Below are 20,920 nucleotides of genomic sequence, written 5' to 3' on the forward strand. Positions count from 1 at the left end.
TACCGTTCAATTCTGTAGTATGCAAATGTGTTGAATATTTACTTGAAATGAAAATGTGTAGTGTGCAAAAACAATCCTGGCTTATGTGAGTCCCCACCCCCCACCCCCGTCCTGTCCTTTCAGTTCCTTTCCATAAGGAGATCAAGACTGTTGTAGTTGCGTCAAAACATATAAGTCATTCTGCATAATTTGCAGAGGTGTAGTCATGTGACTTGTTGCAGCAGAAACAACAAACATTTCATGCATCTGATAAAGTGGGCTGTGTTCTATGAAAGCTTATACCATCATCAGCTTATTAGTCTTTAAGGTGCCACAAGACTCTGCATTTGATCTGCATAATCACTCTATAATAGTAAGATCTGCATTACAAGTGCACCTTGCATTTATGATTCTGTCATTTCAACATGATGCCATTCTTGTATAAACTATACAGTTTATCTGTGAGAATGAATTTCCTGTTGTCATTCAGCTGGTTTGTTTGTCAGTACTGTAAACATTGATCTCTCCTACTACTCAGCCTTATCTGCACATTTTCCTTTTCTTTGATCAGCGTCACTGCCCATTTTGAGATAGGACTACACCCAGTTTATGTGATCAGTGAATCATTTATTTATAGCTATTCCACAGAAGCCTGTTTCGGCAAGCCAATACAGACATGCAGAAGTTACACGTTTTATTTACTATTATTGATTTTAATTCTCTTTTGAATATTTATAAATACATGTTCAACTGTTTTTGTTGATAATGTATTCTTTTATATTTTTGCGAACCGCTTAAAGGTTTTTCTTACTTTTCTGACAACTGTAGACAAAACTCCTACTGTAGCTAATTGTTCTCACACCTGGAACTGTCTGTTGTGCTTTGCAGTGTCTGCAGTGAAGCTCTCAGTTACTTCCTTACTTTAACATCAGAAAGTCATCGGGAAGCTTGGACTAGCCTGTTACTTTTATTCTTAACAAAGGTCCTAAAAATAAGTGATGATCGGGTAAGTAATAATCTCAGATAGGTAAGCCATGATGAATATTGATTCCAGGCCTCAGTGGGACACTTCTGAAGTCTGCAGAGTTTGAAAATAGAAGGGGACTCTCCCCAGACTGATTACTGATTAATCAATTTATCCTGGATTTAGTGTATGTTGGGTCCCTGCATCAAGTAGTTTGTGGCAGACTTGGACTCTGGGCTTTAACGTGCCCTTGATGTTGCCTTTCCAACATAAATTGGTTCCTTCCTGCTGCCTCATGGATGATAATTTTGCTGGAGGCCATGGGTATAGCAGAGAGGGACCCATCTACTGTCCCGAATCCCTCAGCTTACAGAGATACCACCACATATGTACAGTTCATTCAAGATACTAATGGAAAACATCTAAGCACCCCAGATTATTCAGGAACCCCAAATTCAAGAGACTCCATGAGAAATGTCCTACCCAATATGCTGTGTGCACCATATATAAAATGTAGTGTCCAAGACCTATGTGTATTCTGAGGCCTTTGGGACATTGTAATCAGGGCCACTCCACTGAAAAAATTCCAACTAATGTTGTGGGAGAGAGGGAAATGCATAATGATTAATGGAGATACGTCATGATTGAGCCACACTCTGCCCTTTCCCTGATTGTTTTTGGAGCAGACTCTGAACCAAATCTGATAAATGAATGTTGCACTCCACTGCTGGAATCCCAGTTTTTGTCAACAACTCCAGTGAAAAATAGCAAAGCAATTATTAGTCATAGAAAAGCACATAGCATCTGTTGCTGTTTTGTCAATGATCTGGCTCTGTCTGCTCCAACAAAAAAGAAAAGGCAAGGTTATGGTGGGGATCATGTGTCCTTATGTGCATAGGATGGTGTACATTTTTTTTTTTATTTGAAGGGTAACTTCTCCCAGTACTCTAGCATTATTGTGTATTTGTCTTAGGATGGTTTTGTCCCTTCACATTTCATCGCATTTTGAGAATCATTGTAAAGAAAGTTGTGTTTTTTTTAAAAAAAAAAATCTTGAGGCAAGGAACACCAAAATGTTCCTCTGTGAAAGATTTATAGAATTGTTTTGGATTTTTTCATGTGTTTTTTTTTTCTTGAGCTAAGATAAGCCACTTAAATCAGAAGTAGCTAGAAACACCTCATTTCAGTTCTGCTGTTGCCTCCTCCTTCACTTTGGAAAGCCACTGCAAATTCTTTGTATTTCACTAATTCTTGCTATACCGTGTTTTTCGCTCTATAGGACGCACTTTTTCCCCTCCAAAAATTAAGGGGAAATGTGTGTGCGTCCTATAGAGCGAATGCAGGCTGCGCCGCTAAGCCGAAAGGCAGAACAGGGAGACGGAGCGCTGCAGAGGGCTCCGTCTCGCTCTTTTAGCTTGGGGACGGCTGCGAGCAAAGCCTCTGCAGGGCAGCAGGGCGCTGCGCTCCAAAGGTTTCAGCGATCTTTGAGGCTGGGGGTGGGGGGAAGCAGCGCTCCCCCCCCCCCAGCTCCACACGCTCGGGTGAACGCACCTTGTTTTAGAGGGGGAGAACAAGGAAAAAAAATATTTTTTCCCTGTTCTCCCCCTCCTATGGTCCGGTGCGTCCAATAGAGCAAAAAATACGGTAATTATTGATGTAATGTCTCTATGTAATTGGGTTGTCAACTCATTCCCCCAAAACTAACAGGATTCCCTTTCCCCCCATTCAACAGTTCAGAGCTCACGCATCATTCTACTATCCTCTCTTGTGTGAAATCATGCAGTTTGATCTGATTCCTGAGCTGCGAGCTGTTTTGCGAAGGTTTTTCCTGCGGATAGGGGTAGTTTTTCAAATATCCCAGCCACCAGACCAAGGAATGGGAACAGCCAAGCAGTAGAAGTGTGGCTAAGGAAACAAAGGACCAAGATCACTTGCACTGAATGTCCATAAAAAGGGTCTCTCTTGATATGGAAGTGTGCATCTACGGGTTCACAATACAGATTAAAACTGTAATTTAGGCTTGCAACACTCTAGTTCTCCAGTGGGTTCTCTCTCCCTCTCTCCCTCCACTGGCTTGTGTTGACCATAGAGCCAGTTTCACCACAGTCTTGTTGTCAGCCTGGACTGTGATAGCCTCTTAACTTTCCTAGACAGAGATATATATCAAAAGATGTTTATGATGGGTGTGAATTTAAGATGTACCCAAAGAACTAACACATTTAAGAAGTTTGAACTTTGACAGAAGTACAACTCAGGAGGGCTGCATTTTGAAAAAGAAAAGTTTGTAGTAAAAGATATGAAAATATTGCTCATGTAAGAGATCTAGCAACTATGTGGAATTCTTATTCTGGAGATTTTTTTTTTGCACACTCAGGCTATCTGAGATATAGGTAATCATCCTTCTGTGGAAAAAAAATGTACAGAGATGCAGGTCTGTAATATAAAGTCCTAAACACTATATAGTTATTCCTGCATTCTTTTATTTCTTAGAGACCTGTACGTTTGTTTACCAAATGCACTAGTAAGGGGTTGAGTTCTGATTTTTTCCATCTGTATCCCAAAAGCTAGCCTTGCTGCCTTTTGTCAAGAAAACAGATTGAAAATGTTACAACTGACTTTAACTGTTTGTAATATACCTGTGATAGGGCTTTTAAATATAATAAGCCATCGCAATGATCCTTCAGGACTGGAACTTGAATCACTGCAAACAAGTCTAGGTTTTGTCCGCTGTCACTTTTTTTCCTTTCCCTCCCCCCCTTTTTTTGGGTTGTTTGATGTAGATTTCACTATGTACAGAATTTAATGTTGAATATATTCAAGTAACAAATCTGGCATGGTTTGAGGATGGTTTTAAATTTATTGGAAATGTATTCATACTGTGAATTGTGCTCTGATGGTTAAAGAAAAGATTGTCAAGCATTCTGTCTTACAGTGGATGTAGAAAAAATTTTCAGATGGAAAAATGTATATGGTACAGCTCTGTAAAGTTTTCTATGTAAATTCTGTACAACTTTCTGTACAATATTGGTTCTCATCTGGCATATTCTAATCAGGTTATAGGTCAATAAAGTTTTTGAATTCTTTCACTGGTGCAATCAAAACAAATGCAATGCAAAAACTAATTGCTTCAGTGTTTCAACTTTAAAATCCTTAGCAGATTGGTCTAACTGCCTTTGGAAACGTTGCAAGCACAATAATTGTGGGTATTTAGTTGTATAACTAATGACGTTTGTCAAATGGCCAGGGTATTACTTCTACAAAAAGAAGAGACGCATGAAAACCAATAGCCATCATGACTAGTAGCCACTGACAGTCATCCATGGAGGATAAAGCTAATCCCCCTTTTAAAATCATGACCATCACCACATGTTCCCTAATTTAAGAACTTCATTTTGTCTGTCCTGAATTTCTCATCCACTTAGCTGCACTGGATGACCCTGGGGCCTAGTCTTATGGGGGGGGGCGGACTTTAAGGGATGTAGAAAAGGGGGGTACTAATAGCATATGTACTTACCCCAAGAATATAGCGTGGCTGAACAGGAGCTCCTATCTCCACTACTCCTCACGCTTCTGGTCCTGTGTTTGGAGTTCAAGAGCTAGAAACAAAAGAACTCATGTTTTTCAGGCCGTGTCACTGGGCAAGAGTGAATGCGAAGTGTGAACAGAGGAGGGTCTCTCACTCTGGTTCTTTTAGAATTCATCTCCACAAGAATGGTTTTAAACTTTTTTCCTAGTAAAATATAATTTATTTTTTAATCTTACATTCATGACCATAAATATATTTAATAGTATTCACTACTGACATTTAAAATACAGAAGAACACAAGATGACAGGGTAATTTAGAATATTAGAACAAATGATTAGATAGAAAGTCTGGAAAACAGAGTAAGGGCTTAACCACGCTTAACTTTTGCCCCCCACACGTTCCAGGCACAGCACTGCTCTTTAAAGTTCTGTGTCTGAGCACTCCTTTTCCACCGTCAAGCTTTCACAGTGGTAAAGAGTGTGGGTTTCCATGGGGAAAGCTCTGGAGCAAAAAAACTGAGCGCTCAAGCACAGAGCTTTAAAGCGTGGGCCATGCCTGTAAAGTGCAGAGGAAAGGTAAGTGAGGATAAGCCCTAAATCAGCAAAAGGAACACTTATTAATCAATTCAGATCATTAAATACCTATGAAATGCATGAGAAATCCAAGCCACAGCACTCAGCTCTGTTAAATGCAGAACACATTTCACACACTTGTAAGACTTGAGGTCTGAGGTAATTTTTCAAACAAAAAATACCAAGAGGGTAAACTGGAAAGCCTTGCCTCTGTGCCATTCAACTAGCTGAATAGATGCATGTTTGGCTCTAGCTTGCCAGTTTCAAGACGACCTAGTATGCAAGTTCCCCTTCCAAGATTAAATCATATCAGTAACATACTGACCATTTAACTTAAGAAGATAGAAGATTGCAGCAGGTTGTCAAAATCTTGTTCACAAGATTTGTTACAGCTGTGCTTCTCTGCACACAGCATGTAAATTAAAGAACTGAAAGTGCAGTAGTGGAGAAACATTCTTTTGAAAGGCACAACTGGCTTCACTACAGATTTTATTCAGCCATGGGCTGTGGACAGCCCCTGCCAATTGAACGGTAAGTTCATCTCAGAAGAAAGCTTAGCTTGACTTGACTGCTCAGCCATAAATCTTCTAAGGGTTTCTGATGTCCCAGGTCTCAGCCACGGTTCGGTTGCCACTGTGTCCACAGAGCTGGGTCTTCTGTCATCGGCGTTTCCCAGTGGAACACCATCAGCTTGAGGAAAATAAATCAACTTTAGCTACCGGTACAGAAAAAGCACACTTTTACAATGGTAACATCATTCTCTGACCTAGCAAGTTTCCAGGCTTTACAAGATTCTTCTTCAGTACTAGGTGTTCAGAACAAAAATGCAGTAAGGTGGGTTAAAAAAATAAATACAGCCACGCTGGTTTCAAATATTCTCCACTTCCAGTGACTAGTACAATGAGATGCATGTTCAAGAGATGCGTGTTTGGTAACAGTTATCAAAAGAATTCCCCAAAGCTAATTGGATTGAGGAATAGCAATTATGCATTCTCAGGGGACTAGTGTTCCACAAGCAGAAATAGATTTCTGGCTGCACACCAGCTGTGTTGCGTGGGCAGAAGCTAGTTGTAAATGACACTGAAAGATGGCACAGAGTGATGAATGATTTGGAGGGGGAGCAACATTCAGGAAACCGGCTTCCATGAAGCTGATCTGTGAAAAAGTGAATCCCTTTTACTCCCCCCCACCAATAAACATTTAAAATGTTCTGGACCTACTTGTCTCCAATTTCACTCATAACCTAGGGGCATCTCTCTCCTGTCTGCAAGTTTCAGACCAATTGCTCACAGCACACTAAACAAGATGATGGTAGTTCCTTTTTCATACACCCCAAACTGTAACATGCTTGCAGGAAAACCACTTCAGTAAGACATTTTCAAATTTGGAAGGGTTTATTCCCTCACTAGGGGTGACCAAGGCTGCAAATGTCATTTAATTATCCCCCAAAATAAAGTTAGAGGTGTTTCCTTTTTCTAAAAAAACAAAACACCAAGGTGTTCAGCCCCCCCCCCATCTGTTAGATATATTTGCTTGTAATTTGGCAGGCTTAACCCATTTGGAGGGGGGGCTGTTATGTCTGTAAATTTAATCCATTTCTGTCCAAAGGGGGCAGGGAAGGAATAGCCTTTCCCCAAAAAATAGTGAATGACAGGAAACAAAGCTGTTTTCAACAAATCTGCTTCTGGCAAAAAACAAGAGTTGAATCTGACAGACCATGGAGCACCTTAATGTAAACTTGGCTGCTTCCAGAAGTGACAGATACAGATCCAAATCAAATCTTGTGGCCGATGCACACCCATACCAAAAGGTATATTCAAATATCTATTTATCTATCTAACTACTGAAGCAAGACACCAGCTATGGCTAGTTACTCACCCTGACCACCACTTCCTTTCTATAAAGAAAATGTCAAAAATGAGTCCCGATTTTGTTGATGCAACATGCTAACCTATCAAGAAAGAATACATGATACAAGGGGGAAAGATTTTTAAACACTTTTGTTAGTTTCTACGATGTTTATGAATGACGCCTACAGTATTTCTTAATTGATTATTCTTAATAACGATGAAGGGGGTGAAAGAAATGAATCCCTGCCAAATCTGCACGTGACACAAAACTGGAAAGTAAAGTTAGCCTCTCAGAAGATAATAAAATTCAAAATGACATTGATAAAACAAACATTCAAAATGACATTGATAAAATAGAAAAAGTGAGTTGAAACTATCTAAAAAACTCCAGAGTGACAAATGCAAGGTTCTGAATTTTGACAACAATGAAAAGAACAACTGCACAAGTTTTGATAGAGGATGCCTAGCTTGGCAGCAGTACATTTGGTTTTACACTGCTGCTGTTTTTATTCTGTTAGAACTTTCATGCTTATGTCTTACTTTTTTATCTGACGGTTTAACTTTTTCAATGTAAACCACTCAGAAAACTTCTGTTGTTGGGCAGGATGCATGTTGCAAAATGCATCAAAAAATGTGACAAAGATCTCAGGATTGTAGTCAGTCACAAGCTGAACCTGAGTCAGCAATGTGATGCATTTTTCTATGTGCTAGACCTCATCTGGAGTACTGTGTCCAGATCCAGGTACCACACTTTAAGGGGGATTTTGACAAACTAAAACAGGTTTGGAAGGGAGCAGTAAAGAAGACCTATGAGTAACAGTTGAAGGAACTGGGTGTGTTAGCCCTGAGAAGACCAAAGGGAAGCTCTTCAAATACTGGAAGGGTTGCCACATGGAAGAGGGCAGAGGCTTGTTCTCTGCTGCCCTTGAGGGAAGGACTAGAACTAATGAGGTTAAATTAGAGGAGGAGATGTGCAGCTGAGATTAGGAGAAACGTCTATCAGTAAGAGCAGTTTGACAATGGAACCAATTAGGGGGCGGGGTGGAAGTTGCTCTCCTTCACTAGGTGCTTTCAAGCAGAAGATGGGCAGCCATCCATGCCGAATGCATCTAGCAGAGGGCTAGACTAGCTAGCTCACAGGGGATCCTCCAACATCACCATTCTCATTTTGTGGAATCCGACCTACGGCACACAATGTAGTGGGAGGACCTGTGTGCATAGCCTGTCACCGCTCCAAAGTAAAGCTGATGAAGGCCACACAGAGTTTGTACCTAAGGGAGCCTCACTGGGGCTCTTGGCACCTCCTGGCCTCCCCTTTTGCTTGCTCCTGCTCTCTTTAATACCTGTGCTGCTGAGCACAGAAAAGAGAGAACGTGGAGTCCCATCATTGCTCACCCCTAGTTCTTGCATCAGTTTAAAAGCTCTGCAGCAGAAGTGGGGAAAAACAAAGAGAAGTTGAGTAAGGGCCTTTGAAAACTTTCCCCAGACACCCCAATTTTAGGATAATTTTTTAACTGGTGACGGTAAGATCAGTTAAAAGTTTAAAGACCAGAGAGATAATGTGGAAGGAGCTTTCAGTGGCCCAAATTGGTTTTATTCCCTACTCTCCATGCTTCTCTTATGCCAGTTTGGGCCCTTCACTGCTCTTCCCTAAACTTTCTTCATGTCAACAGCATTGTTTCAAAGGCACAAAGCCTAAAACCTGGTTACATATTTCTCTGAAGGTGAGACTAGTTCTATGTAGGGCACTTCAACAGCTTCCAAATACTTGGGTATGGCAATGTAGCAGGGCTTCCTTTTGCTGCGCAGGAAAACCTCAGCAACAGGATGCCAGCAATTAATACTTGGAGCCCTTCAAAGCAGTAGCACTATTACTGTGGCAATTTCTGCTCTTCTATTTACTGGGTGGTATTCAACTCTTCTTGGGACGTGGGTGGCGCTGTGGGTAAAAGCCTCAACGCCTAGGGCTTGCCGATCGAAAGGTTGGCGGTTCGAATCCCCGCGACGGGGTGCGCTCCCATTGTTCGGTCCCAGCGCCTGCCAACCTAGCAGTTCAAAAGCACTCCCGGGTGCAAGTAAATAGGGACCGCTTACTAGCGGGAAGGTAAACGGCGTTTCCGTGTGCGGCTCTGGCTTGCCAGAGCAGCGATGTCATGCTGGCCACGTGACCCGGAAGTGTCTCCGGACAGCGCTGGCCCCCGGCCTCTTGAGTGAGATGGGCGCACAACCCTAGAGTCTGTCAAGACTGGCCCGTACGGGCAGGGGTACCTTTACCTTTATTCAACTCTTACTCAGAACAGACTCATTGAAATTAATGAACATGACTTAAGGGCCAACTCGTGTCTACTCTGAAGAAAGCTTCATGAAATGCCACCCTGCGAATCTGATTCCCCCCCTATGCAGAACAGAATGTGTGTTCTGTAAATGTGTGTCAAATGCCTGGCTGCTATGTCAGTATCCTGGCTACTGCAATTCAACAAAATGACCATACCTATATGAATGGCCTTCTTTTGCAGCTCATTCAGCCTTCGCAATCGCTCTTCATTTCTGGCTTTCAGCTGATCTATATTAAGACTAGAGTTTGAGTGCAGAGAGTCGTTGTCAGTCTGCAGTGGTGGAGTTGGCCCAAGGGCGCCAGCATCCTAAAGATGTAAAGAATCATGAGACGCTGCATATGATATGTATTGGCTGAGGAAAATTTAGAAGGCTTTCTACATAAAATATACACACAACTTCACCCACATGATGCCACTCTTCTTCCCTCTCTTGGGCTTGGCACTAAGGTTGAGCAGACACTTCCCTAATATGCCTCCTTGCCTCTGTCTTCTCCTCTTCTGGGGTAAATCCCTACTTATTTCCTCCCCCTTCCTGCTTTCTAGCCTCCTTTGTCTCTTCTCCCTCAGATCCATCTCTGGTTTCCTACTTTCTCAGTCCTACCTCTTCTCTCTCCTTGTTTCCACCCCAGATTCCCACACGCACTACCTGGTACGGGCCTTTGACATTCTCTCAATCTCCATTTTATTCTCCTGTCAAGTGCATCCTCCAGCCCCAGCATCTCACTTGCCCATTTCCATCCTATCCCACTCAGCTTCTGGTCAAACTGATGGAAGAGCTGATTGGTGACCAGTGCACCTGACAGACCCATGGTTTATACATAAAGGCTCTGAGAATGCAAAGTATTCATTGTGCTTGTGTCCCATTGGAAAGCCCGCAAAGGGGACAAGTTAGTCCCAACAACTGAGCACCACTGATTTCAATAAATGCAACTAGTTGGATGAATTCTACTACCATTTTCTTTTCTCGCCTCCTTTCCCTTGCAGATACTGGCGGTGGTGGAGGTGAATTCACATTGAAGTCATGGTCTTCTAAAATAGGAAAGGTTTCACCATCAGTACCTAGGAGAAGGATGAAAAATATTAGCACTTGGATTTTTAAGCAAAGTTCATGAAAAAATAAACATAATACACACAACATGCTAAAGATAGGTTCATATCTGAAAGCACAGCTACAAAAGACTCATCTACTCGTGTCTAAATGAAATATACAGGGAAAGTTTATCTCTGAAGTGGAACTCATGCCCTGTTTGTGCATTTCCAAGAAGTATCTAGCTGGCCATTACTGGCAACAGTGAAGCTGCTTTAGATTTCCAAACAGACTAAGTATGTGAGCATGTGGGCAACTATTCTAGAATAGCTAAATAAACCCTGTAAATAAAACATGTATACCGTTATGCTCAGATTAATTTTGTCCCATATATCCTACATAATACAGAGGCAGCAATAAAACATCAGGGTTCCTTTGTTTTATATTTTTTTTTTCTCTGTTTTCTTTTTTTGCAAAGCAGCTACGTTTTGGGAAGATAACAATTGTTTTGTCAACAGGATTGAATTAGTGCCCAAAACAAATCCTACCTATGTCTATTTTCATATGTACACATCATTTGTGTTATTTAAATCAGTGTTTCCCAACCAAGGGCCATATGGTCCCCTGGGGGTCCAGGGTATTCCAAGGGGGCCACAGGTGAAAATGGGGAGCCACAGCACGAGGCTAGGGGGCCACAGAGAGAAGTGAAGAGAAAAAAATCCTGACTGACTGGCTATCCGCTTGGCCAATCACAAGCGGGTAAAGGGGTGGCCCACCATGGCCTAATGCTCCTTTTTGCCACGGGTGTTTTGGTGGAGCAATCCTGGTTTGTTTCCGGAGGGCGAGGACAATTGCTGAGCCTCCAGTTTTAACCAGTAGAGCCTGTGATCCACAATCCCCAGGTCACGTAAGTGCGGTGCTGGGATGGCAATTGGTAGGGCTGGGAAAGCCAGAGATGCTTGCTGCTACTGCTGGTGCAGGGTGCAATCCACCCCAGCGCCTAGCGGATCAGGGTCTTCGGACGTTGCCAAGGGACATAGGGCCCGTTGGCAGTGGCAGCCTGGCTCTACAAGGCGCAGGGTGGAATCCACCCCAGTGCCTAGCCGAGTGGGGTAGTCTGGTGTTGCTGACTTGCATCCAGTAAATAACTAAGTGTCTCCTCAGAAGAAAGCCACAATGAATTCAGTGGGTCTTGGCTTACTCCCAGGTAAGGGTACGTGGGGCTATAGGAAGGAAACAAAGTCAGAAGGAGGCCGTGGTTGGGAAAAGGTTGGGAGACATTGATTTAAATTATCTGGAGAGTCTCATCTTGCATTAAGAGATGTGCTTTGAACCAGCATGGCACAGATGACTAAAAGAAGGAGAAGGGGGAAATGGTTCAAATCTACACTTGGCCAGCAGAAAGCCACATGTGGAAATATACACATGGAGACCCTCAATAAATCATTTATGGGGAGATTCTGTTAAGGCATCCTGGACCACATCCTACTCTCCAATATTATCCTCTCTCTCAGCAGACTAACTTCCAAATGGACTTGGGACTGTAGTCAACATAGGGCTAAGTAATTGCTTGTGCTTTCGGAAGTCGTTTCACTCCCCTCTCCTCCTCTCATGTGCCCCCTAAACCTGTTTTGGAATTCCTCTAACCCTCTGGAGCAGATTTGGAAAAGGACCAGTATGCCTGCTGTGCAAGCAAAATTGTGCTATTGTTCAGCTGAATACAGCCACCCCTTTTCAACTATAGAAAACAGGACACTGCACACCTGAAGCCCAGGTAACCTAAATATACAAATATGAGCAGGTCTCTACCACCTTCTCTACCTTTTAACCACCTTCAGCTTTTCAGAAATTTAGGAAGATGAACGCCCTTCAAACCATGTATACTAGTTTGGGATTGGATGAGCACTTACTACTGATGCTAATCCTGAACTGTACTTTTTCTGCAACCAAAGAATGAGCAACTTGGCAGCAGTTTGATCAAGCACAATTATACAAGAAACAAGTGCCTCTGAAAAGATATACTCACCAATAAAAGCACTATCAGACTCTAAAAGTGAGTTTGACACATCGTCTCTGACCTACCAAAGAAAAGCAACAGGAAACTTGCTTCAGATTTTTAAAAAACTGTAAAAACACATCTAGCTAAATGAACAAGAGTTGTGAATGTCGCCAGACTGGAAGTTATTAAATCTCTTTGTAACACAAGAAGATTCTCCAGCTTTTCCAAAATTAGAACAGTGCAGTGTAAATGCTCAAGGTCAGAATGAATGACTACATTTCAAGAGGGGGCTGGGCACTTGAATAACATTGGCATTCATGTACTGAATACCTACTCTTGTTTCCTAATATAGACAACTGCTATACAAACATCATATTAATGTATTTATGTAAACTTAAAAAACACATCTTTCCCTTTTATGAATATGTGTTTGTATTCATGAAAGGTAAGCTGATTCTGGAAGTAACAGTAACTTGCAGCTGACTCAAAAGTTTGGTTCTGGGGGTCCATGCATAGATGCAAAAATATATAAAGTAAGCCAGGAACCCCCAGAACCAGTCCCCCTGCAAGGTGGGGAGGTGCTTACCCAGCTTTGGAAAGGCCTCACAATGGCTCTGGCAATGTCGCAGAGCCTGCCCGCTGTCTTCCCAAAGTCAGGTAAGCCTCCGATCACAGCTTTGTGCGGAGGGGGGGGGGGGAGGAATAAAGGAAAAGTAGGGTTCCTCGCCTCTCCATTTTTTATTTATCCCCCCCACACATCTGCAGAAAGCTGAAATCACGTAAGTAACATAAGCATGAGATGCGAGCTACTTGTATACACACATCTTGATTGTCACTGAAAATGCCTATTCACTCAACATAAGGAATGCTGAATGGTATGGCAGGGAAGATTCACGCTTGTATGCTGTCTACTTTCTGACTTTCGCTGCACATGCCTCTCTCCATCATCCATTTCAGACACTATCAACCTCACACCTTGCCAAAATCCCATCCCACAGTTTTGGTTTGCTCGAGGCTGAAATGATGACTCATGTACTGAATAGCAACTCTTACTTCCCAGTGCAAATGATTGCTAAACAAATGCCATACTAAGGCATTTATTACACTTTCTCCCCATTTATGACCTGCCTTTCTTATCATATATTCAACATGTCTCAGAAACATGTTACAGTGCATAGGTACACTGTGGAATTCGCTGCCACAGCATGCAGTGATAACCCTAAACTTGGATGGTTTTAGAAAGGAGTTAGACAAATTCACGGTGAATACGACTGTCAGTGGCAGTATGCCTCTGAACACCAGTCGCTGGGGAACACAAGGGGAGAGAATATTGTTGCACTCCTGCTATTTGCATCTGGTGGTCCACGGTGAGAGCAGGGTGCTGGACCAGACAGGCCAGCTGGCCTCATCCAACAGGCTGGACAACAATAAAATTTTGGCTTTCCAAATCACATGGAAGTGACTAACAAATAGGCAGCTAATGGAGGTGTTTCATCACTGGTGAATATGTTCTCAAAGGCTTTTATGAGCAAATTTCAACTTAACCCCTGCAGTTTTCATGAAGTGAAGTTTCCAGGTACTTCTGTAAGTAGCACCTGCATACAATACAATACTCAATCCTGGATGTTATTAGCACTTGGATAACTGCTGGAGATGAGGTAAGGAAGAGTTATTTGGGAGCAGCTAGCGCAGAAAAAGATGGGGCTATGTTTTACAATTGAGCATCACTTTGAGGTGGGATTTGAAAGAAGGAAGGGACCCGTTCCAGACACAAGAAATAGTCTATGTACATTTGGCACTGTTCACTACTTTGGAATAAAAACAAAGAAACCAGTTCCATTTCTGCTTACCATTCCTCTGTCTCTCGGTTTAAAGCCAGGCACAGGCTCATCAAAATCTAGGGCGGCTATTAAAGCAAAGGAAAGCAAGGATGAAAACAAGATTAAGAACAAAGAGCGTTAATGGTACAAAAGCATAATTCAGCACTTAAAATTCAGGGACTACAATAGCAGTTATCTTTATTAAAGCCATACATTTACTATCACACCAACAATAACAATAGCTGTTTTGCAGAAAAATGGCTACAGTAATAGCCATAATTACAAAAATCCGATAAAAGGGGGGGGGGCAGAAAATTGCAGAAGGAACAAACACTGGATTCTTCACTGTATTAAATATGTATTTACCAACTTACAACAACAAATAGATTCAAGGGTATACACACACACACACACACACACACTCAACAGTAATGCAATAAAACCAACTTTATTTTTCATTGCTGAGGCCCCAGCTCACATAAAAACATTGCCAGGTATTAGTATAGACCAATGAGTTAGGTAGTAATGATACACATACAAAACTCAGGACAATACAACAGGACCGGCCTAGATTTAGCTGACCTCCTGAACTACATGGTTTAACTTCTTTAAGTTGATTGCTTGAGGACTTATACTTTGTAGAAGCAGTACCTGTGCATTATGGCGTTCAGGCTTGCTCAAGACGTTTTGCAGTCTGAAGCAAGACGGTGCTCCCTCCATTCCACATACAGATGTGGTGAAATCTTACTGGCAACAGGGCAGCATAACAGAGGGCAGTAGGCTCACTTAGATGACACAGGGCAGAGAGTGTGGCACACACAGCTGTGTCCTCCAACACCTCACTGCTCTCTGCATCTGCCTGAGGAAGCCTAATGAGTGGGTGAGTCCTTTGGATCAAACTAGGCAAGTCATTTATGGGTGTGTGTCCCCCCCCTTGTAAAAAGCAGCCGTAGTAGGGACCTGATTTGGTTTGGGATTACCTTGGTATTTTATGCAGGAAAACACACTCAGTCTAGCGCCAAATGCAGAGTAAGTCTCCTACTAAAGGTCCCCACATCCATTTGAGGAAGACATTCCATAAAAAGACACCCTCAGTTTTGATCAAATCCACCCTAGCTTACCTTCTGCATTTTTCCTCAGTTTTTTAAGTTTCTTGCTCTGCTCTCTTAGCAATGCTTGCTGCTGAATGTCCAGGGCATCATTAGTCGTGGGAGGATCAGGATACATATACCGTGTTTCTACCCGTGTGTCTGACTCTGTTACATAAAAAAAGAACACAATTCGCATACCATGAATGGGCCTTCCAGGGTTGTATTGGGAGAGATCTACTTAGAACAGCAGTGGGGAGTCTGTGGCCATCATCCCTGGCCCCTGGTCACCCTGGCTGGGGCTGCTGAGCGTGGGGAGTCCAACAACAGCTGGAGGGCCACAGGTTCTCCAATCCAGGCTTGAATCCTTGATTATGTTCTCTCCTCTCTGGTGGAACTTATGTTCTTTTCTCAGGGAACACCCACTTTGCCAGATGTGAAAAGGCTATATGAATCTAAGGATGGGCCGACAACCAGAAAGGAAGTTGATGTTTAATCCAGGAGGAAGGATGTTCTGACGAAAACGTCACTTGAAGCCACCTTCTGAGGAAGCATGAGGTCCAACTTATAATTTCTTGTGAATGTGGAGGCTGAAAACAATGCAGCCACACTGCTGACTTCTGTGGACAAGGCTGCTTTTGCTCAGTGAAACAACCAGGTTATTCGTAGTGGGGTGGTAATAAGCTAGAGCAGTGGTTTTCAACCAGGGTGCCATGGCACCCTGGGACCCTTGAATGATGGTCAGAGGTGTTGCGGGCAACACTGGTCTCTGTCCCTCTTTCTTTCCCTCCCTCTTATCTGAGGCACTCTTGCATCTCTGCCTCCCAAAGGTTTGCATAGCTGTTCGTTGCAGCAGCCCTGACTACAAGCTCCGCAGGCGAACGGTGCTTCTGGGGCTGGTCAGTGGATGTTTCCTAGGCCCCTATGGGGCAGTGTGAGGAGGTACCTCTTTTGGGGCTGGGGGGCAGCTCAGAGAGCAGTAGTGACAACCCAGAGGACTCCCAAGGAGAGGGGAGGGGAGGCGGAGGGAACACTCCACAAGGGAGGGTGTTTGAAAAAGGGTGAGAGGCTGCCAAGTGAGCCATGGACTCAAAAAGGCTGAAAACCTCTGGGCTAGAGCTACACAGGTTTTGATCCACCACGCTACAGTGCAACTAGAAGCCTTGTTCCCTTAGGGATATTGGATGTTGGAGGCTACTGAAATGTCTATGTCTCCATCCTTTGGATGTAGATTTCTTTAGTGCCCTTCCAATGCCTCTCTTATAGGCAAAGGTACTTGTTGACTGAAAAGGGTGCCGGGGTCCAACACACCTTCTGAAATATCAGGAGTGGTCCTGCATACTTCTGATCTGGGATGGAATACTGGCAGGCTTGGAGTCTTTATGCACTCTCTTATGATGGTGAGAAGCAAAGGGGGGGAATATCTAGAGCGCTGCTGCATTTAGAACTGCCTTAGATTTTAGCTCCTTGGGAATATTAAATAAATAATAGTTGTTGTTGTTAAATTTATTTATTTATTTATACATACACACATACATGCATGCATACATACATACCCCACCCATCTGGCTGGGTTTCCCCAGCCACTCTGGGCGTGTTCCAGCAAAATATTAAAATATAATAATTCATCAAATATTAAAAGCTTCCCTAAACAGGGCTGCCTTCAGATGTCTTCTAAAAGTCAGATAAAGGTAAAGGGACCCCTGACCCTAATGGTCCAGTCGTGGACGACTCTGGGGTTGCGGCGCTCATCTCGCTTTATTGGCCAAGGGAGCTGGCATAAAAGCTTCCGGGTCATGTGGCCAGCATGACTAAGGCACTTCTGGTGAACCAGAGCAGCGCACGGAAACGGCGTTTACCTTCCTGCCAGAGCAATACCTATTTATCTACTTGCACTTTGATGTGCTTTCGAACTGCTAGGTTGGCAGGAGCAGGGACCAAGCAACGGGAGCTCACCCCGTTGCGGGAATTCGAACTGCCGACCTTCTGATCAGCAAGCCCTAGGCTCTGTGGTTTAACCCACAGCGCTACCCATGTCCCCAAAAGTCAGATAGTTGTTTATAATAATAACAACAACAATAATTTATTATTTATACCCCGCCCATCTGGCTGGGTTTCCCCAGCCACTCTGGGAGGCTTCCAACAAAATATTAAAATACAATAGTCTATTAAACATTAAAAGGTGATGGGAGGGCATTCCACAGGGCGGGCGCCAGTACTGAGAAGGCCCTCTGACTGTTTTCCTGTAACTTTGCTTCTTGCAGTGAGGGAACTGCCAGAAGGCCCTTGGCACTGGACCTCAGTGTCCTGGCAGAACGATGGGGGTGGTGTCCCTTAAGGCTTTGCATGCTCTTCTTTGTAAAAAGCAGGGGTAGGAAGAGAGAAAGAGATTGGATAAGTCAATTCTCTGTGTTGCCAAAAGGAGAAAAATGAATTATTACTATCAGAATCATTTCCTCTCTTTTTCTGCTTCATACATGTTATTGTCTGGTGCCATCTGGTGGCCAATTTGGATATTGCTTGCAGTTTCAGAAACAGCTGTGTGCCTTTTTTCTGTCCAGAGGTAGAAAGGACTTCCAAAGGATTGGTCTCCGCTGAGTGGACTTGCCCAGAGCCAGACAAAGTGGATGGTCTGTTTGTGCCATCGTAGAATGTTCCCCACCCCCTTCTAGCAATGACAGAGAGTAGTGGGTGGAAGAGCTCAATGCTGGAACCTATCTAAGCACACAGCAGGGTGAGGAATGGGGGGGGGGGGGTTGGTGACAGCGATCCTTTTTTGCAGGATTCTTACGTATTGAATTGCTATGCTTTAAGGTTTGCCACTGATAGCCATGGCACAGCAAACTGGCAAAGAGAAGTCCGGCAGATCAAGAAAGGCAAACAGCGGGGGGGGGGGGGGGGGGGACAAGACTGAACTTTTTGGGAGAGAAAAACTAAGTGATCCCAAAAGAATGAACCAAGGTGGCTGAGGAGGAGGATAGAAACAGAACAGTTCACCAGAGCTCAGAGGAGAGGAAGAGGACATCTGCTTTGTGGTTAAATTGAAGGAAGAGTCAGAGGAGAAAGAGAATAACCAAACCAAGTCACGTGTAAGTGGGGAAATTAGGCAATACGACCCTTTAAGTGAAATTAGGCAATATGACACTTTAAGTGAATGTTTCCCACACCAATCTGAGAATGACATTTACAAGTCTCATGATATCCTTTCTCATAAAATATTATCAATAATATATATAAATATAGTGATCAGAACGTGCTCTAGTTTCTTTGAAATGATGAGAAAGTGTTTTCTTATTTAACCTGGAAAAAGAGTGTGATGGATAATACACACACGGTCCTTTTTACACAATGATTATTTGTGGGAGAGGATTTGCATATACTGATTGTGGTTTTGGGTTTTTTGCTGTCTGTTGGGTAAGGCTAAATCATAATTCAACATGTTCTTAAAAGATATTCAAATGCCGGACGTATTCTAGTTGAACTCATGATTTAGATGTACACTGAACCAGCCAAAGTCTAATTGCTTGAGCATGCTCAGTGGGCATGGAATATTGACTGGCAGTTGGTGGGAGGGGTGTGGAATGGGGCAGGAAGCCAAGGGAGGAGGAATAGTATCCTTGAAGCGTGCTGTGATTAACTAGAATCCTGAACAGAAAATATGTTGCAGGTCCCACTTGTGTGCCACAAGCAAATTAAGCAGTTTCCTTTCATTAGAATCCCTCCCTTTAAAACTGAGGAAGTGTCCCGCCGTAAGAAAGACAACAGACTAACCTTTGTATTTAAGTTCATTAAACTCCCGGATATTCTGCACGTTGATAGGATCAGCGACATCTTTTGAGGACGGTCGTCTGACTGGAGCTTGCATACGAAGCCTAGCCATCTCAAATACATCCATGTTGTATTTATCTTTCCTCCTGCTAAAAATAACCAAAACCATGCTTAGAAAACTAAGCTCAGAATGATGTAGGTTCATTTATAAACAAAATGGAAATAAAAATTGGAGAATTGTTGAGACATCTGATTCAGACTGGAGTTTAGAAGCCAACCAGGAAAGAAATGGAGAAGCCCAGTTGAATAAGCATACTAGTTACAGAGTCAGATAAAACCACAGGGCAGGGACAGGCAATGTGATCTATAGTAGTACTTTGGACAGAGACAGTTTGCCTGTAAAGTTTCTGCCCATTATGCCAAAAGTATGCTAAATGCGTAACTAAGCTGGGATGAAACAACCAACGAAAACTTTTATGACCCAACACTTACTAAATGCTACATCACGGTCCTAACATTTGCTTAACTTCATATTCCTTAGAGGACCTGCAAACCTTTCTGGATACAACGGGTTAAGAAAGGAACTCAGAATAAACCATGTGCCAAAGGGCCATTAACTAAGGACGACTAGAGTCACGAGTAGCTTTCAGGTGAGAACAAAGTCCTCAGTCTTGGGCTCTCTTGTGCCTCATCAACAGATTTGTGGATCTAAGACCTGGTGCAAGGAAAATTCATTGCAATGAAGCATTGGCACTGTGGCTTTAGTGTGGATGAGAATGTCTTGGGAGTCAGTCCCAGAGCCCACTGCTTCTAACATGAGCTTCATCCTAACTCTTGCACCAGGAAAGAGGCTACAGGGAGATTCCACTAAAGGATTATTCTGCAATTTTCTCCTTGCACTTCAACAGCTGCAGAAGGTGCCAGGATCAGACCTCCTGGGTATAACTTATAGAGGTGTGTAAAGCAACAAAGGGCAGCACAGCCAGAGCCCCTTGTCACTCCTTCCACTGGCAATCTTTAATTCCAGGGGAGCATCTTTAATATTTGCTCAATTACGTATTGCCTGCCCAAGAGAAATTGCACGCTTTACAAAACGCCAAAGTCTAGACTGAAAAACACTCACCCTTTTGCTGGCATGTCATCGTCATCACTGTGGACTTTCAACAGCTCTTCCTGGAGTCGCCGCTCCTCACTGCGAAGCTGCTTCCTCATCTCTGACAGCTCACTTATTACATTCTTCTTTTCTTCTGTAATTCAGTATAGTAACAAAACAAAAATGATACAGAATACCCAAGGAAGCATTTTTCTTGGCCAAAAATCACAGCCAAAGAAGTGACGTATTCATTCATGGCATACAGATTTCTTACCATAGGCACGTATCTGGTTTCTTCTAGCTGGAACTGGAGGAGACGGGATTCTGGGAACATCCTAGTAAAACATTAACATATAAATTGTACTAAAAATGACTGCATCAATAAAATAAAAACAGTAACTTCGTATGGCTCATTTTCATTCAGGCTAAGAAACAAACATTCACAAGCTCAAGGAAGAGGTTCAGTTTTCTCCTAATAGACATTGACATACCACATGGCAAAGACTCTCCTCCCTGGAAGAGAGGGGAGTGGTTGTGGGCAGGAACCCGAGCCCCGCCCCCTAGCAGGGGCGATAGCCCCCTGCCTTCCCTCTTACCTGGCTGGCGCCCACGCCCATCAGCAGGCACCCAATCAGGTGCCGCTGAGGAGGCGTGTCCTCCAGCATATATGCTGGGCGCCAGCCCCCTCCCGGCCTCTCTTCTCGTCGATCTTCGTCCTGTCGCGAGTCACCCACCCTCCACTCCCTTTAGCTTAGGGTTAACGTTTTTTCTTGGCCTTGCTATGGACCTTAGGTTGGTCGCCCTGGTTGACTGGGGGGCCTGGTAGGAATTTTTCCATTTGGCATTAGGCTTTTTGGTTTTTTCGCCTACCTCGTAGCAATCGTCACAACTTTTTTG

At 43.3% G+C, this 20,920-nt stretch overlaps 2 protein-coding genes across 39 annotated transcripts in view; one reads left to right on the forward strand and one right to left on the reverse strand.

The window, feature by feature from the left end:
- Nucleotides 1–4,026, forward strand: part of ARFGEF1 (ARF guanine nucleotide exchange factor 1) — a 63,966-nt gene extending 59,940 nt beyond the window's left edge. For both annotated transcript variants that reach the window (XM_083450887.1, XM_083450888.1), the window contains exons 38-39: nucleotides 868–985; nucleotides 2,676–4,026. In XM_083450887.1, coding sequence (XP_083307013.1) covers nucleotides 868–985; nucleotides 2,676–2,840 — 283 coding nt within the window. In that variant the 3' untranslated portion in view covers nucleotides 2,841–4,026. The remainder of the gene's footprint in view (nucleotides 1–867; nucleotides 986–2,675) is intronic.
- A 1,488-nt stretch (nucleotides 4,027–5,514) lies between these two features.
- Nucleotides 5,515–20,920, reverse strand: part of CSPP1 (centrosome and spindle pole associated protein 1) — a 53,801-nt gene continuing 38,395 nt past the window's right edge. For 29 of the 37 annotated variants that reach the window (XM_083450952.1, XM_083450949.1, XM_083450957.1 and 26 more), the window contains 9 exons: nucleotides 20,298–20,358; nucleotides 20,054–20,177; nucleotides 18,934–19,079; nucleotides 15,196–15,330; nucleotides 14,105–14,160; nucleotides 12,282–12,333; nucleotides 10,181–10,287; nucleotides 9,384–9,534; nucleotides 5,515–5,732 (listed from right to left, as the gene is read on the reverse strand). In XM_083450952.1, the coding sequence (XP_083307078.1) occupies nucleotides 5,536–5,732; nucleotides 9,384–9,534; nucleotides 10,181–10,287; nucleotides 12,282–12,333; nucleotides 14,105–14,160; nucleotides 15,196–15,330; nucleotides 18,934–19,079; nucleotides 20,054–20,177; nucleotides 20,298–20,358 (1,029 nt within the window). In that variant the 3' untranslated portion in view covers nucleotides 5,515–5,535. Of the gene's footprint in view, nucleotides 5,733–6,920; nucleotides 6,994–9,383; nucleotides 9,535–10,180; nucleotides 10,288–12,281; nucleotides 12,334–14,104; nucleotides 14,161–15,195; nucleotides 15,331–18,933; nucleotides 19,080–20,053; nucleotides 20,178–20,297; nucleotides 20,359–20,920 lie in introns of all 37 variants that reach the window. The other 8 variants (XM_083450946.1, XM_083450938.1, XM_083450934.1 and 5 more) reach the window with 2 other exon arrangements.

This window comes from Podarcis tiliguerta (assembly GCF_965153285.1).
Source record: "Podarcis tiliguerta genome assembly, chromosome: 7".
Classification (NCBI taxonomy): domain Eukaryota; kingdom Metazoa; phylum Chordata; class Lepidosauria; order Squamata; family Lacertidae; genus Podarcis; species Podarcis tiliguerta.